Below are 14,515 nucleotides of genomic sequence, written 5' to 3'. Positions count from 1 at the left end.
TAATGGCTTATGACAAAAGTTGCCTATTAATGTCCACGTCGTCGTAAATTCGGTATTTTTAAGATTTTAATAGAATTTTTAACTGACTTTTTTTTTGAAAATTGCGAAATTCGTTCCAAATGGTGGAGGGTACTTAAAGATCGGCCGGTACGAACTTACAGTTTTTACTGGTTTTTTTTTCGAAAATTTCGAACTTTTGTGGGAGAGGTACCAGAAAGAGTGGACCGATATTCTTGGTATATAGTTTCTTGCAAATACGAGGAATATATTGTATTTTTATTTCTCCTATTTGCCATCTATCTATGACAGTAATATATAAATAAGAATTTTTTTGCAAATTCACCCATCCATCACTTTTCGTTTTCTAAAAAAAACAATTTCACTTTCATTAAAGTATGACAGAGTCCATGTGCAAATTCTTGAGAATGATAATAAAAATAAACAGAAATTGAGTGCAGTTGAAAAAAATCGCCAAATAAATTCAAAGCCAAAAAAAAAACGTCTCATTATAGAAAAGGGGGTGTGTCGAATGTGAATGAATGTTTATTTGTTTCTATATTTTTTCTTGCTGACGTAAAATTAAGGTTTATCGATCGACAGTCTGACTAATTTACTGCTAAACATGATGTATGGCTATAGCAATTGTTATTATAAAAGAGACTGATGGGGGTGGGGAGGTGCAAGGGAATATTATTTGAAGATAACACCAATGTACCTATCAAACAAACTATGAGCATTTGGTTCCAAAAATCACAAATTACATTTTTATCAGACATTATTTGTGGCTTATTAGTCTCTTTATGACAGTAATTTAGGCTCCTGTTGTATATTTGAATATATATAGGCATATGCATGAGATCTTGGAATTATAACCCCTTAATAATACCTTTGATATTTAGGGTCTTTCGTGTTCCCCATAAAATGGGAGTATAATTACTTAATTGTATTTTAATCAGTTTTAATATTTTTTTTTTATACAATTCACCCAGTAATTTCAAGTGCATGGGGTTGTCCCCCATCTTATCTTATCGCGGCAATGAAAAATGTCGCACTTTTGAACAATTTTAAAAGTCATCAATAAAAAAAAGTAGATCAATTACACTTTGGTTATCAAAGAAACAAGATAATGCAGTGAAAGATCTGAGTCATTCAGACACGGTCTAATATTAAGTATTCGTTGAGAACAAGATTAGCTTAACTTAAAAATGACAAAAAGAAAAGAAATAAAAAAAATATTAGTATGTCTTTCTACGAATATACAGGGTAAGATAAAAAAACTGGAACAAAGTCAAATGCAATAATTTTATCTTTATACCCTCCACCATACATAGTATGGAGGGTATATTAAGTTCGTCATTCCGTTTGTAACTCATCGAAATAATCATTTTAGACCCAACAAAGTATATATATTCTTGATCAGCGTAAAATTCTAAGACGATTTAGCCCTGTCCGTCCGTCTGTTGTAATCACACTACAGCTTAAAGGAATTAAGATAGGAAGCTAAAATTTTTGCACAGATCTTTCTTTTGTCTGCAGGCAGGTCGAGTTCGAAGAAGGGCTACATCGGTCCACGATATCGTATAGCCCCCATATAACGGTACCCCCGATATTCGGTATTTTGAATATGTAACCACATTTTTCAATGGAATTGTCTTAAAATCCACACAAGTAGTTCCTTGCGAGTACTTTACCCCCTGAGAGAGAATTGTCTATACAGGTCCACGATATCGTACATCCCCCATATAACGGTACCCCCCGATATTCGGTATTTTGATGATTTTACCCCCACTTTTCAATGGAATTGTCTTAAAATCCACACAAGGAGTTCCTTGTGAGTACTTTACACCCAGACATAGATTTGTCTTTATAGGTCCACAATATCGTATATCCCCCCATATATATCGGCACTTTCCTATATTAGATATTTTAAAGATTTTAAAAGATTTTTTAATGGATTTTATTATTTTGTAAATTTTCTAATCCATTCCAAATGGTGGAGGGTATTCAAAGTTCGGTCCGGCCAAACTTACTGCTTTTTTACTTGTTTCTTTTTAAATTTTATTAAATGAATGTCGGAAATAGCATCAAATTTTAGAATAAGTTTAGATTTGTTCGAATTGATCACCTGTGGCACGAATTATGACCTTCAAACGGCAAATGAAATCGTCACACGCTGCCCGAAAATTGCTCTGCGGTATTTTGCCCCATTTCCGGCGAAGCGCTTGCTTGAGGTGATCGACACTTTGGTATGTTTTAGTGCCAACCTTGCTTTCCAAAAAAACTCCAGACACAATAATCCTACGGATTGGTTTCCGGAGATTTTGGTGGTCATTGTGCGCTAGAAATGAAGCGAGGAACCTCATTTTTAACCGTTTTTGGGTGGTGCGTGCTGAGTACGATGGTGCTGAGTCCTGCTGGAATGTCCAAGGTCTGCGGCCAAAATCTTTGCGTGCTTAAGGTTTTAATACACCCTCCAGAATATTTTCGCGATAATATTGGGCATTTTTTTCTGATGCCACAATCGATTAATACTAGTGGAGACAACGAATGTTTTCTCATCGGAGAAAACTAAATTCGGCATTTCACCACTTTCGGCCAAGCGAAGCCACTCTTTAGCTCTTTTGTGTCTATTTTCTTTTTGTTGCGGTGTAAGTTCTTGCACTTTTTGGAATTTCAACGTCGTTACCACGAGCTAATTTTTCATTATTTGCCGAATGGAATATTGCGATATGTTCAGTTCACTTACAAATGTCGATTTAACGATGTCCGTCTGTCTGTCAGTTGAAATCATGATGCAGCCCACATTATTTGACGTAGAGCGCCAAAATTTAGCAGAGCAATTTGTATTGTGTCTAGGATGAGGTATATCGGTCCACGTTCTGCTATAGTCCTCATATAACGGTACCTCCCGATATTCGGTATTTTGATTATTTATCCACGTTTTGGTATAGCCCCCATATTTCTGCATTTTAATGGTTTTAGCCACATTTTTTCACGAATTTCTCTGAAAATTGGCAGTTGGTATAGCCCCCATATAACGGTACCTCCCGATATTCGGCATTTTGATGATTTTTGCCACATTTTTTCACTGATTTGTCTGAAAATTGGCATTTGTTGGTCATGATGGGTTCTAGCTCCGGTGGTGAAACATTGCATGTATAGGTCCACGCTTTGGTATAGCCCCCATTTAACAGTACCTCCCGATATTAGGTATTTTGATGATTTTTGCCACATTTTTTCACGAATTTCTCTGGATCGAATTTCTCGAATTGGTAGTTGTAGGTCATAATGGGTCTCAGTTCGTGTGGCAAATCGTTGTAATTATAGGTCCACGATTTGGTATAGCCCCCATATAACGATACCTCCAGATATTCGGTATTATAATGGTTTTTGCCACATTTCTTCGCGGATTTGTCTAGAAATTGGTATTGTGGGTCTTTTGGCGAAACACTGTATGTATATGCCGTATTTCCCGATATTCGGTATAGCCGTATTTCCCGATATTCGGTATTTTGATGATTTTTGCCACATTTTTCCATGAATATGTCTAAAATTTGTTATATGTGGGTCATAATGGGCTCTTATGTTTCATTTACCCTAGGGTGGAGGGTATTAAAAGTTTGTAAAAAAGTTTATAAAAATAAGAAAAAAAAGCCCATTTGTCTTAAAATTTCAAACATTACGTATTTAGATTTTCGTCATAATTTTTTAATTTCTTAAACTTAGCCTCTTTATGCACTCAACGTGTATTGTTTACAACTCTACATACGTATGTATGTATTGCAATCAAATATGGCCACTTTTTAATGGTACCGCCGCTCTACCATAGTGCATTAAAATGGAAAAAAACAATAGCGTTGAAAACTGATTGCAATTATCTATGCTTAACTTTTTCTACGAAAATATTTTATTATCGGCCATAAACAACTACATATGTACGTGCATACACACAGACATATAAAACAAAAGAAGCATAACATCAACTTGACAGCAGTGGTGACGATTCTCTTTTTGATTCCATTTCTTATTGAAACAATTGCTTCATAGCTTTTCAAACACACAACAATTATCTGGAGTTTCTATCTGAACACAGTTTTTCGCTGTAGTTTCATATTTCTTTTTTGGAGTATCATTGATTTGTTTTTTTCTTCTAAAAATTTGTTTTTAAATGCGTTTCACTTTTAGGTGGAAATAAGCTGTTTATCGTTGCAACAATAGCCCGTGTTGTTTTGGAAGTGAAGCGGAAATGACAAAAACAACATTTAATTGACAAATGAAAAAAAAAAAAAACACTAAACAATTTTGTTGGAAACGAAGAAAGGAATAAAATAAGAAATAACACATTCGAAGTGGCTAAAGTACGCTGGGGATTTTGGAAACAATAAGTTTCTAAATAGAAATAAATGCTGTCGATATGCATAACTATGGTACCGATGGGCTCTCAAAAAACTTTTTTTAGGTTATTAAAAATTATTTCTATAAATTCTCAAAAATATTTTTAAAAAAATATAAAAAATTACACATTTCCCAAAAATTGATGAAAATTAAATAATTAAAGCACTGGAGTTTAACGAAGTATAGTACTTGTAGAAGCTGACGTCCCTTAAGAATTTTTTTTTTTAATATCGCGAATATTTGGCTAGTACGTCTCGAAAAAAATATTCTTGAAAGTCTTGGAGAAATATTTGAAGATATCGACAATAATCCCTTTGCAAAGAATTCCTAAAAAAGCCTTTAAAAATATATAACAAAAAATAGAAAAAAAGATTCGAACTTTAGGGCTACGAAAAGTTCTAAAATAGTACAAAACTTCTAAAATGGTACTTGAAAAATTTGTATGAGAATCAAGGGTGGAAAGTGTACTAAATGGTACTAAATATGGAACACTTTGCTTTAGAGTGAACGGTTGAAGCTGGAATTTTGAAATTTTGGTGATGGGAAATATTCTTCACAAAATGTCACTATAAGTCACCAACGAAATAAAAATCTCTATTTGCAAAAAAAAAAAAATCATTCCCTAATTGTTATACCCTCCACCATACTATGGAGGTTATATTAATTTTGTCATTCCATTTGTAACTCCTCGAAATACTGAAGTCAGACCCAACAAAGTATATATATTATTCTTAATAAGCGTAAAATTTCAAGTCGATTTGTCGATGTCCGTCTGTCTGTGTGTCTGTCTTTCTTTCGCTTTCTTTCGTATGAATTGAGATGGAAGGCTAACATTCTGCAAACATGTGTATTTTGTCTGTAAGCAAATTAACAGCCAGTTCCACGATATCGAAAGAACACGTTCGCACAACTTTTACACGACAAACAGCTGATTTCCGTTCCACTAAAATCTATCAGAACGAAAATTTGCACGAAAATCAAAGCGAACGAAAACGTAAGCATTTCAGTGTAATTTTGCGTTCCACTATCTTTTTTCTTTCGTACGCATGCGAACACAAATGTCAAAATCAGTCACTTGTGTGTTTGCTATCGTATAATAACAATTAAGGAAAATTGTTTTAACATAAACATTGCTTGATTGAAAATGGAAACAAAAATGTAAGTAAAAATAATAAATGCAATTTAATATGTGAACAACAAATATATATATTTTTTATTTTCTCAATTCCAGCACGAAAAAATCATCAACTACACAGCTGCGGGCACTAGTTGAGTAAATGGAGGAGAATCCTGTGTTCGCCAGAGGAATGCCAATTTTTGGAAGCAGCAGAAGAAGTTTTAAATCGGGGCGGATTTGGGTAGTTCTGCAACCGGGCACCCACTTCTCTTCCATCATATACAAAAGAGCCCGAAAACTTCCTTCGACACACGAAAGTTGGCCACAAACCTAGAAAAAATCATTTTTTATTATTTCAAAAATGTAAAAATACAATCATACTTACTGGTTGTTAGGTACTTCAAATAAATTCGAAGCATCTCTTAAATTCCTCCGTGGCACATTTCGAACCTCCTCCATAAAAAATAGAGCTACGGAAATATTCTTTTTTTTATTTTCTAAGAGCACAAATAGTTTGAACACAATCACTAGAAATTTTATTTCGTTTGTTTATTTACAATTTGTTTGTTTACAACTGAAATGTCAGTTGAGACAGAGCCACTGCTGCTTTTTCGCGTTTAAATTAGACATTTGACGCTTTTTTTGCTTTATTTCGCGATTAATTTTTCCAAAAAAATATTTAGCAACACTGAATCACGTAAGGCTATGCGAAAGAAAGAACGAAAGATAGTGGAACGCATTCTTATACGAAAGTGAGTGAGTAGCCTTCGTTCGCACAAATTTTCTTTCGAGATCGTGGAACAGGCTGTAAGTTCTTAAATGGGTCACGTTTTCGATTATATGGGGGGCTAATCGCACATCTCAATATTCGGTATTTTGATGATTGTGGGGATATTATAGAACTGAATTGTTTACAAATTTCGTATTTGAAGTTCGTAATGGGTGCTTCAAGCTATGACAGAAAATCGTCTGTTCAGGTCCACGTTTTCGTATAGACCCCATATAATGGTACCCCCCTTTATTCGGCATTTTGATGATATTAGCGACATTATTTTCAAATGTGGTATTTGAAGTTCGTAATGGATACTACAACCTATGACGGAAACTCATCTAAGCAGGTCCACTTCTTGGTATAGTTCACATATAGCGATACCTCCCAATATTCGGCATTTTGATGATATTAGCGATATTATTCACCGGAATTGTTTCAAATGTCGTATTGGAAGTTCGGAATCGGTGCTACAGCCTATGACCAAAAATGACTTATGCAGGCCCACGTCTTCGTATAGCCATTATATAACGGGTTTCAATTTAAGCGGCATTTTTCGAAGATTTTTTTTGTGTTTTTCAATTCCTTCTAAATGGTGGAAGGTTTTACAAGTTTGCCCGGCCGGACTTAGCTAATTCTTTACTTGTTCTTAGAAATGGTATACTTTTGTGGGAGAGGTACAAGAAAGTATGTTTCATATTTTCACACTTGAGAATATGTAATCATACAAAATTCTCGATTGAAATTGCATTGAAATGTATTTCTTCCACAGAGATCTGAGGTCTTTAATTATTTCAAAGAGGTAACCATCGAATGATGTATTTATATTTTCTGTATCTTGGAAACTCGTGGCTATATTTATCAGTACGGGAGAGGTCTTCTCTCCATCTGTGTTTCTGGCAAAAGAACATCAAACGCTCTACAATGTTTTTAGGCCTCTATAGGCTATTGTTTGCTACTTTTGTCAACAAATTCTCCACTGACAAAATCCTTTTGTAATGCCCTAAAAATGATTTCTGTGTGATTTTAATATCTCTCCAAATATTTTAAAATAATATAACCTATATAATTTTTCAGAATCATTCTACTGCGATTAAGTTCAGTTATTTTCCATTAAATGTGAACTGTAGTTATTACACACCTCCTCTTTGCCAACTTATATATAACCAAAGGGATGTGTACTATGTATGTGTATAGGAAAAGTACTAAGTAGTACTAACTTTGGTACAATTACTTACTAGATGAACAGATGATGTTTGAAATTTGATATTAGGGTCGGTGTTCATGTACAGCCTGGAAATATGGAGGTGGTTTCGGAGACGTGTACTATAATTGTACGAAAAGTACTTAATAGTACTAAATATGTAATTGAGTGCAGGGATAGAGATAAAATTCTAAAAGTTCAATTTGAAGATTGGGCGGTGGGTTGGATAAGTGTCCTGCATTTGCACCTAAAGTACTAAATGGTACTAAATGTGGTATTGGGTGAAGGGATAGGGCTGGGATACTCAAATTTGATATTGAGGTTGCTGTTTGTATCTGTAATTGAATAGTTTGGTTTACGGAATTCCGACCTTTTTGGTAATGGGATCACTGTTATTCTGTGATGAAGATGTGGTCTTGGAAATGTGTAATACAAGTACACGAAAAGTACTAAATAGTACTATGTTTCATGAAATTTGGTATTAGGTGAACAGATAGTGCCTAAAATCTGAAATGTAGTATTAGGGTCGCTGCTAATATATAGCCTGGACATATGGAGGTGGTTTAGGAAATTTGTACTATAATTGTACGAAAAGTACTAAATGGTACTATATCTGGTATTGGGTGAGGGGATAGGACTGGAAGCCTTACATTTTGTATAGATGACACTGTTGGTGTCTGTGGTTAAGATATGGAGGTGGTTTTGGAAATGTGTACTAAGTGTGCGAACTTTACTAAAGGGTACGAAATTTGGAATAATTTGGTTTAGGGCGAACAGATAGTGCCTGAAATCTTAAATTTGGAATTAAGGGTCGCTGTTCATGTGTATCCTGGGTATATGGAGGTGGTTTTGGAAGTGTGCATTATAATGGTACGAAAAGTACTAAATGGTACTAAATTTGGTATTGGTTGAAAGGATAGAGATAAAATTCTGAAAATTTATATTTAGATTACTAATAGTATCTGTGTTTGTGATTTGGCAGAGGTTTGGAAATGCGTCCTATATTTCTGCTCATAGTACTAAATGGTACCAAATTTTGTGTCGGGTATAGCGATATAGAGCTGAAATCCCGAAATTTGTTAATGAGATCTTTGTTGATATTTGAAATTGAGATATGGCGATGATTTTGGAAATGTGTACTAAATTGTACGAAAAGTACTTAATAGTACATAATGTGATAGAGGGTGAAGGAATAAAACTGAAATCGCGAAATTTGATATGGATGTCACTGTTGGTGCCAGTGGTTGAGAGAAGGTCCTAGATTCGGATATGGGTACTAAATTGTACTAATTAGTACTAAATTTGGCATTGGGCGAATTGGAATAGAGCTGAACTCATGAAATTTTATATTGATGCAACTGTTCGTGTCTGTGGTGAAGCTGGTATTAGAAATGAGTGCTATAATTGTTCGAATAGTACTAAGGGGTACTAAATTGGGTATTGGGTGAAGGGATAGAACTGAAATTCCGAAATTTGTCACTAGGGCCTCTGCATAATAAATGTTACTAAATTTGTTATTGGGTGAATACATGAAGCTGGAATTCTGAATTTATTTATTGAGGTCACTGTTGGCTTCGAGGATTTACATATGGAGACTTTAAAATAGTTTTGGACAGAAAACATGGATGATGGTTCATTGTGCAATGATTCTACTAATAACCTCCTCGATAAACTTCAAAATGAAAGATTATGAAGACTTTTTGGGATAAATGGTATAATATTTCCTATTTTTCCGAAGATGGGAAAAAACTTGAATATTATATAAAAAAATTAATACGATGTATGAAGATTTGATAAAAAAAAACAATTGTCAAACTTTACAAATTGATTTAAAGCCTTTAGACTGTTTTGAAGCTCATGTCTAAATGAGACCACGTCAATTGACTCGCATTGGAAGACAACATTGAAGTATTTATTCGTAAGATACCGGCCGAAATTTGGCGTTTAACATTTGTATGAAATAATCTTCAATATTGAAATTATATTGAAATCAAGTCAAACATAAATTTTAGAAATTTTTTAGAATTGTAGTTTTTTTTTTGAAAAAATTCCCTATCCAATCAAATATTAATATTTATTTCAAAATGTTTCTTATCTTAGAAATTCCGATGGCACTATCAAATTACGTAACCGAAATATTGAACGTATGGATCAGGATTTTCTCTATCATTTGGCCTTGGGCAGTGGATCTCACGATTTGGAGGAAATGTTCGGTGATGTTAAGGTGAGTTGAAAAATAGATATTTAGCTAATAAAGCGAATGAGACGATTTTATGGAAAAAATATGTATTAAGTATACAAATATATAATACCGAATGTATGGTGGAACATTTAATCGAAGACCTTGTAGAACATGGACCCAAAAATCGTATGAAAATTATATTTAAACAAAGAAGTAGAAATACCTTATTCGACTATCGTCTACTCGGCGTTTGGTTTCATGCGAGCCAAAAAGTATGCAATGATTAATGTGTTCTTAGTTTCGAACTATTAAAAAAGTATATACAGGAGCTATAACTAAAATAGGGTTCGTCCTTGGGTCTAAGAAATGATTTCATCTCACTTGGACTATAAATGCTTTGTTTACAAAAATACATGGACAGGCGGACGTACGACTCGAAATGTGATTCCATGAATGAATCATCATAAGGAATTGTGGGTCTATTTTGTTCATATCTGCATGTTCCTATCAAATACACAGAGACATAAAACCCTGTACCACAGTGTGGTATGGGGTATAACAATGGATCGAAAAATCGATTTTTCGCCTATTTCACACAAAAACGCTGCATTGAAAAATTCACTTTTTAGATAAGCACAAGTAAAGTAAGGACAGTAAGTTTCGCCGGGTTGAACCCATTTGGAAGGAATTTGGAAATTTTCAAAAACAATAAAATCTATTAAAAATTCTGTTAAAATCTTAAAAATACCGGTGAATAATATAGCTGAAATCATCAGAATACCTAATATAGGGAGGTATCGTTATATCGGGCCTATACGAAGACCTGGACCAGCATTGACAATTGTCAAATTTTTCAAATACGAAATTTCAAAGAATTTCAGTGAATATTGTACCTAAAATCGTCAAAATAACGAATATTGGGAGGTACTTATATATGGTGCCTATACGAAGACGTGGACCTGCAAAGACAATTTTGTGTCATAAGCTGTAGTTCCCATTACGAACTCTTAATACGACATTTGAAACAATTCCGCTGAATAATGTCGCTAAGATCATCAAAATAACGAATATTGGAGGTATCGTTATATGGGGGTTATACGAAGAGGGGAATCTGCACAGACAATTTTCTGTCCTTGGCTGTAGTATCCATTACGAACTTCAAATACCAAATTTGAAACAATTTTCGGTAAATAATGTAGCTAAAATCATCAAAGTACCGAATATCGGCAGGCACTGTTATATGGGGGCTAGACAAAGGCGTCGACCTGCACAGACAATTTTCTGTCTTAGGCTGTAGTATTCATTGCGAACTTCAAATACCACATTTGAAATAATTCCGGTGAAAAATGTCGCTAAAATCATTAAAATACCGAATATAGGGTGGTATCATTGTGTGGGGGCCATACGAAAACGTGGGCCTGCAAACGCAATTTTTTGTCATAGGCTGTTCAGGGTTGCCCATATTTGACGGACCCATCTGGCAACGCCATAACTTTTGACAAAGATGTCACATCGCTTAATGACATACCGCGTTTGAAGCGTCAGTCCAAGCAGATTTTTACCATGAACCAATACACGCCACGCGAGCGCTCTGAAATAGTTGAAATTTACAAGAAGTCAATTGTGAAAACTCAACGTGCTTTTAAAACATTAAAAAATGTGAGAAGTGCGCCTTCTAAGAACACAATTAAGCGTTTATACGAAAAATTTTCGACTGGTAAGGCTCTTTCTAATCCGAAGAGGCCATATAAAAGTCGACCAAGGCGATCGGCCGAGAATATCGCTGCCGTACGAGCCAGTGTTGAGAGGTCCCCAAGAACATCCCAAAAACGCCGTTCTCAGCAGTTGGGCATGGCTCGATTTGCATTTGTTCCCGTACAAAATTCAATTGACGCAAATAATGTTGCCTGCGGACAAGCCTCGTCGATTGGAATGGGCCCAAAGGTCCGTCGAATATGGACAACCCTGTAGTACCCGTTAAGGCTTCTATGTCCCTATGTAGGCTATACGATATCGTGGACCTACATAGACATTTCTCTTCTAGGGAGTAAATTACTCAGAAGGAACGCCTTTTGCGGATTTTCAGACAATTTGATTAATAATCATCAAAATACCGAATATATAGGGGCTATACGATATCGTGGACCGATATAGCCTATCTTCGAACTTGACAAAAGACTGATTTGTGTAAAATTTTAGCTTCCTCTCTTTATTTGCTTTGACTTTAGCATGATTACAACAGAAGGACGGACGGCGGACAATGCTAAATCGTCTTAGAATCTTACACTGTTCAAGAATATGTGTACTTTGTTATGTCTAAACAAGTAAAAAAGCAGTAAGTTCGGCCGGGCCGAACTTTTAATACCCTCCACCATTTGGTACAAATTTGGCAATTTCCAAAAAAAAATCCGTTAAAAATTCTGTTAAAATCTTAAAAATACCGAATGCTTATACGACGACGTGGACCTTCATAGGCAAGTTTTGTCATAAGTTATTACAATATTTAACGCGAAACTTGAAGAAAAATCTGTTTATAATGTAGCTAAAATCATCAAAATACCGAATATGAGGGGTACCGTCATATGGGGGCTGTACGAAGACCTGGACCTACACAGACAATTTTCCGACATGGGCTGAAGTATCTATTACGAACATTAAATACCAAATTTGGAACGATTTCGTTAAATAATGTCGCTAAAATCATCAAAATACCGAATATCGGGGGGTACGGTATATGGGGACTATACGAAGACGTGGACCTACATGGCCCATTTTCTGTTTTATGCTGCAGTATCTATTACGAACTTCAAATACGAAATTTGGAACGATTCCTTTAAATAATGCCGCTAAAATCATCAAAATACCGAATATCGGGGGGTACCGTTATATGGGGGCTATATGAAGACTTGAACCTGCACAGATAATTTTCTGTCTTAGGCTGTAGTATCTATTACGAACTTCAAATGCTAAATTTGAAACAATTCCGGTGAATAATGTCGTTAAAATCATCAAAATACCGAATATCGGGAGGTACCGTTATATGGGGGCTATATGATAACTTGGACCTACATGGCCCATTTACGAACTTAACCTGCCTATTGGCAAAATATACATGTGTGCAAAATTTTAGCCTTCTATCTCTATTTTTTCGAAAGATAGCGTGATTACAACTGACAGACAGACAGACAGACACACAGGCAGACAGACGGACATAGCTAAATCGTCTTAGAATTTTATGCTGATCAAGTATATATATACATACTTTGTTGGGTCTGACATGAGTATTTCGAGAAGTTACAAACGGAATGACAAAATTAATATACCCTCCATATTATGGTGGAGGGTATAAAAATTATTATTTCGGAATGACGTCATTTGTCCCCGACAGCGTATAGTTACTTTTCACGCCGTTGTAAGACCCCAATATATGCTTAAATTAGCTCAATTTACTTCCAGTTTCGATTAATTATGAAGATACCTGCATAATTCTACAATGGCTGAGGTGTAGATTTTCTATAACGGTAAATGCTGAAGTTCATCCAGATATGCAAAACTTCTAACGGGAATTATCGAAATAAATTAATTCAAATTTCATTTCATGAAAACGGGATTTTTATAGCCAAAATCATTTCTCTTGCCCCCCTGCATAATTATGCAATAGCTATAAATTATTAACTTTTTTCGCACAAATTTAAAAATGATATTTTTTCTTTGTTGATGAGAATAACAGAAAACACACATAACACGAGACCTATATTCTAACCTTGATATTGATATGAAATAAAAAACAGCGCAGGCAATAAAAATAAATAACGAAAAAAAAAATACAATTCTAAACTAAATTTTATAATGGAATGCGCATAATTATAACAAAAAAAAAAAAAACAAACAATTTAAATGCAAAAACCAGAAAATAAATTTAAATTGAATAATTTGCAAAGTGCATAACACCGAGCAAAATAAAGATGAGGGGGAAGAGGGGAAAAAGTTCAATAGCAGCCGTAGATTGCAGATTAAAAGCATTAGCCAGGGTTGGGATCACCATGTACGCCATGACCATTTGGAAATATATACGAAACATTTTCAAAATCATCCTCGATCACGATGCCATTCATTGCTCTAAGGCATATTTGTGTTTATACCCTACACCACAAGGTGGTCAGGGTATTATGTCTTTGTGCATTTGTTTGTAACAGGCAAAAGGAAACGAGATAGACCCACAGTTCCTTTTGATGATCTACATAGAATCATATTCTGAGTCGATTTATGCATGTCCGTCCGTCCGTCCGTCTGTCCATGTATTTTTTTAAACACAGTACAGGTCGCATTTATTGCCCGATCCAGATGAAATTTTGCACAGATCATTTGTTTGGCCCAAGGACGAACCCTATTGAAATTGGCGATAGTCGGTCAAAATTTAGATATATATATCTTCGTCCGATTTGCCTTTCATTGTGCACCAAAGTTGTAATATTAGTCCGAATAGTATGGAATTTGGCACGTACGATCAGATTGGACCTCAAAATAAGTATGCCAAAATGAAATTTAACGCGAAACTTGAAGAAAAATCTGTTTATAATGTAGCTAAAATCATCAAAATACCGAATATGAGGGGTACCGTCATATGGGGGCTGTACGAAGACCTGGACCTACACAAACAATTTTCCGACATGGGCTGAAGTATCTATTACGAACATTAAATACCAAATTTGGAACGATTTCGTTAAATAATGTCGCTAAAATCATCAAAATACCGAATATCGGGGGGTACGGTATATGGGGACTATACGAAGACGTGGACCTACATGGCCCATTTTCTGTTTTATGCTGCAGTATCTATTACGAACT

The 14,515-nt window shown here is 35.0% G+C and overlaps 1 protein-coding gene and 2 long non-coding RNA genes across 3 annotated transcripts in view; 2 read left to right on the top strand and 1 right to left on the bottom strand.

Annotated features, from left to right (window-relative positions):
- LOC101896681 (uridine phosphorylase 1) overlaps positions 1-14,515 on the top strand; it is a 39,141-nt gene that overhangs the window by 11,045 nt on the left and 13,581 nt on the right. The window contains exon 2 of the mRNA XM_059118816.1: positions 9,586-9,709. Within this exon, the coding sequence (XP_058974799.1) occupies positions 9,586-9,709 (124 nt within the window). The remainder of the gene's footprint in view (positions 1-9,585; positions 9,710-14,515) is intronic.
- LOC131800944 (uncharacterized) lies at positions 5,260-5,939 on the top strand. Its single transcript, XR_009341635.1, has 2 exons — positions 5,260-5,553; positions 5,627-5,939. It is a non-coding gene; the product is annotated as an uncharacterized LOC131800944 (long non-coding RNA).
- Positions 5,559-6,307, bottom strand: LOC131800948 (uncharacterized). Its single transcript, XR_009341636.1, has 2 exons — positions 5,898-6,307; positions 5,559-5,842 (listed from the first exon to the last, which is right to left on the bottom strand). It is a non-coding gene; the product is annotated as an uncharacterized LOC131800948 (long non-coding RNA).

The sequence above is a fragment of the Musca domestica genome, unplaced genomic scaffold (assembly GCF_030504385.1).
Source record: "Musca domestica strain aabys unplaced genomic scaffold, Musca_domestica.polishedcontigs.V.1.1 1, whole genome shotgun sequence".
In the NCBI taxonomy this organism is placed as follows: Eukaryota; Metazoa; Arthropoda; class Insecta; order Diptera; family Muscidae; genus Musca; species Musca domestica.
The sequence above is the reverse complement of the archived record's forward strand: the minus strand, read 5'-3'. Positions and strand labels throughout refer to the sequence as shown.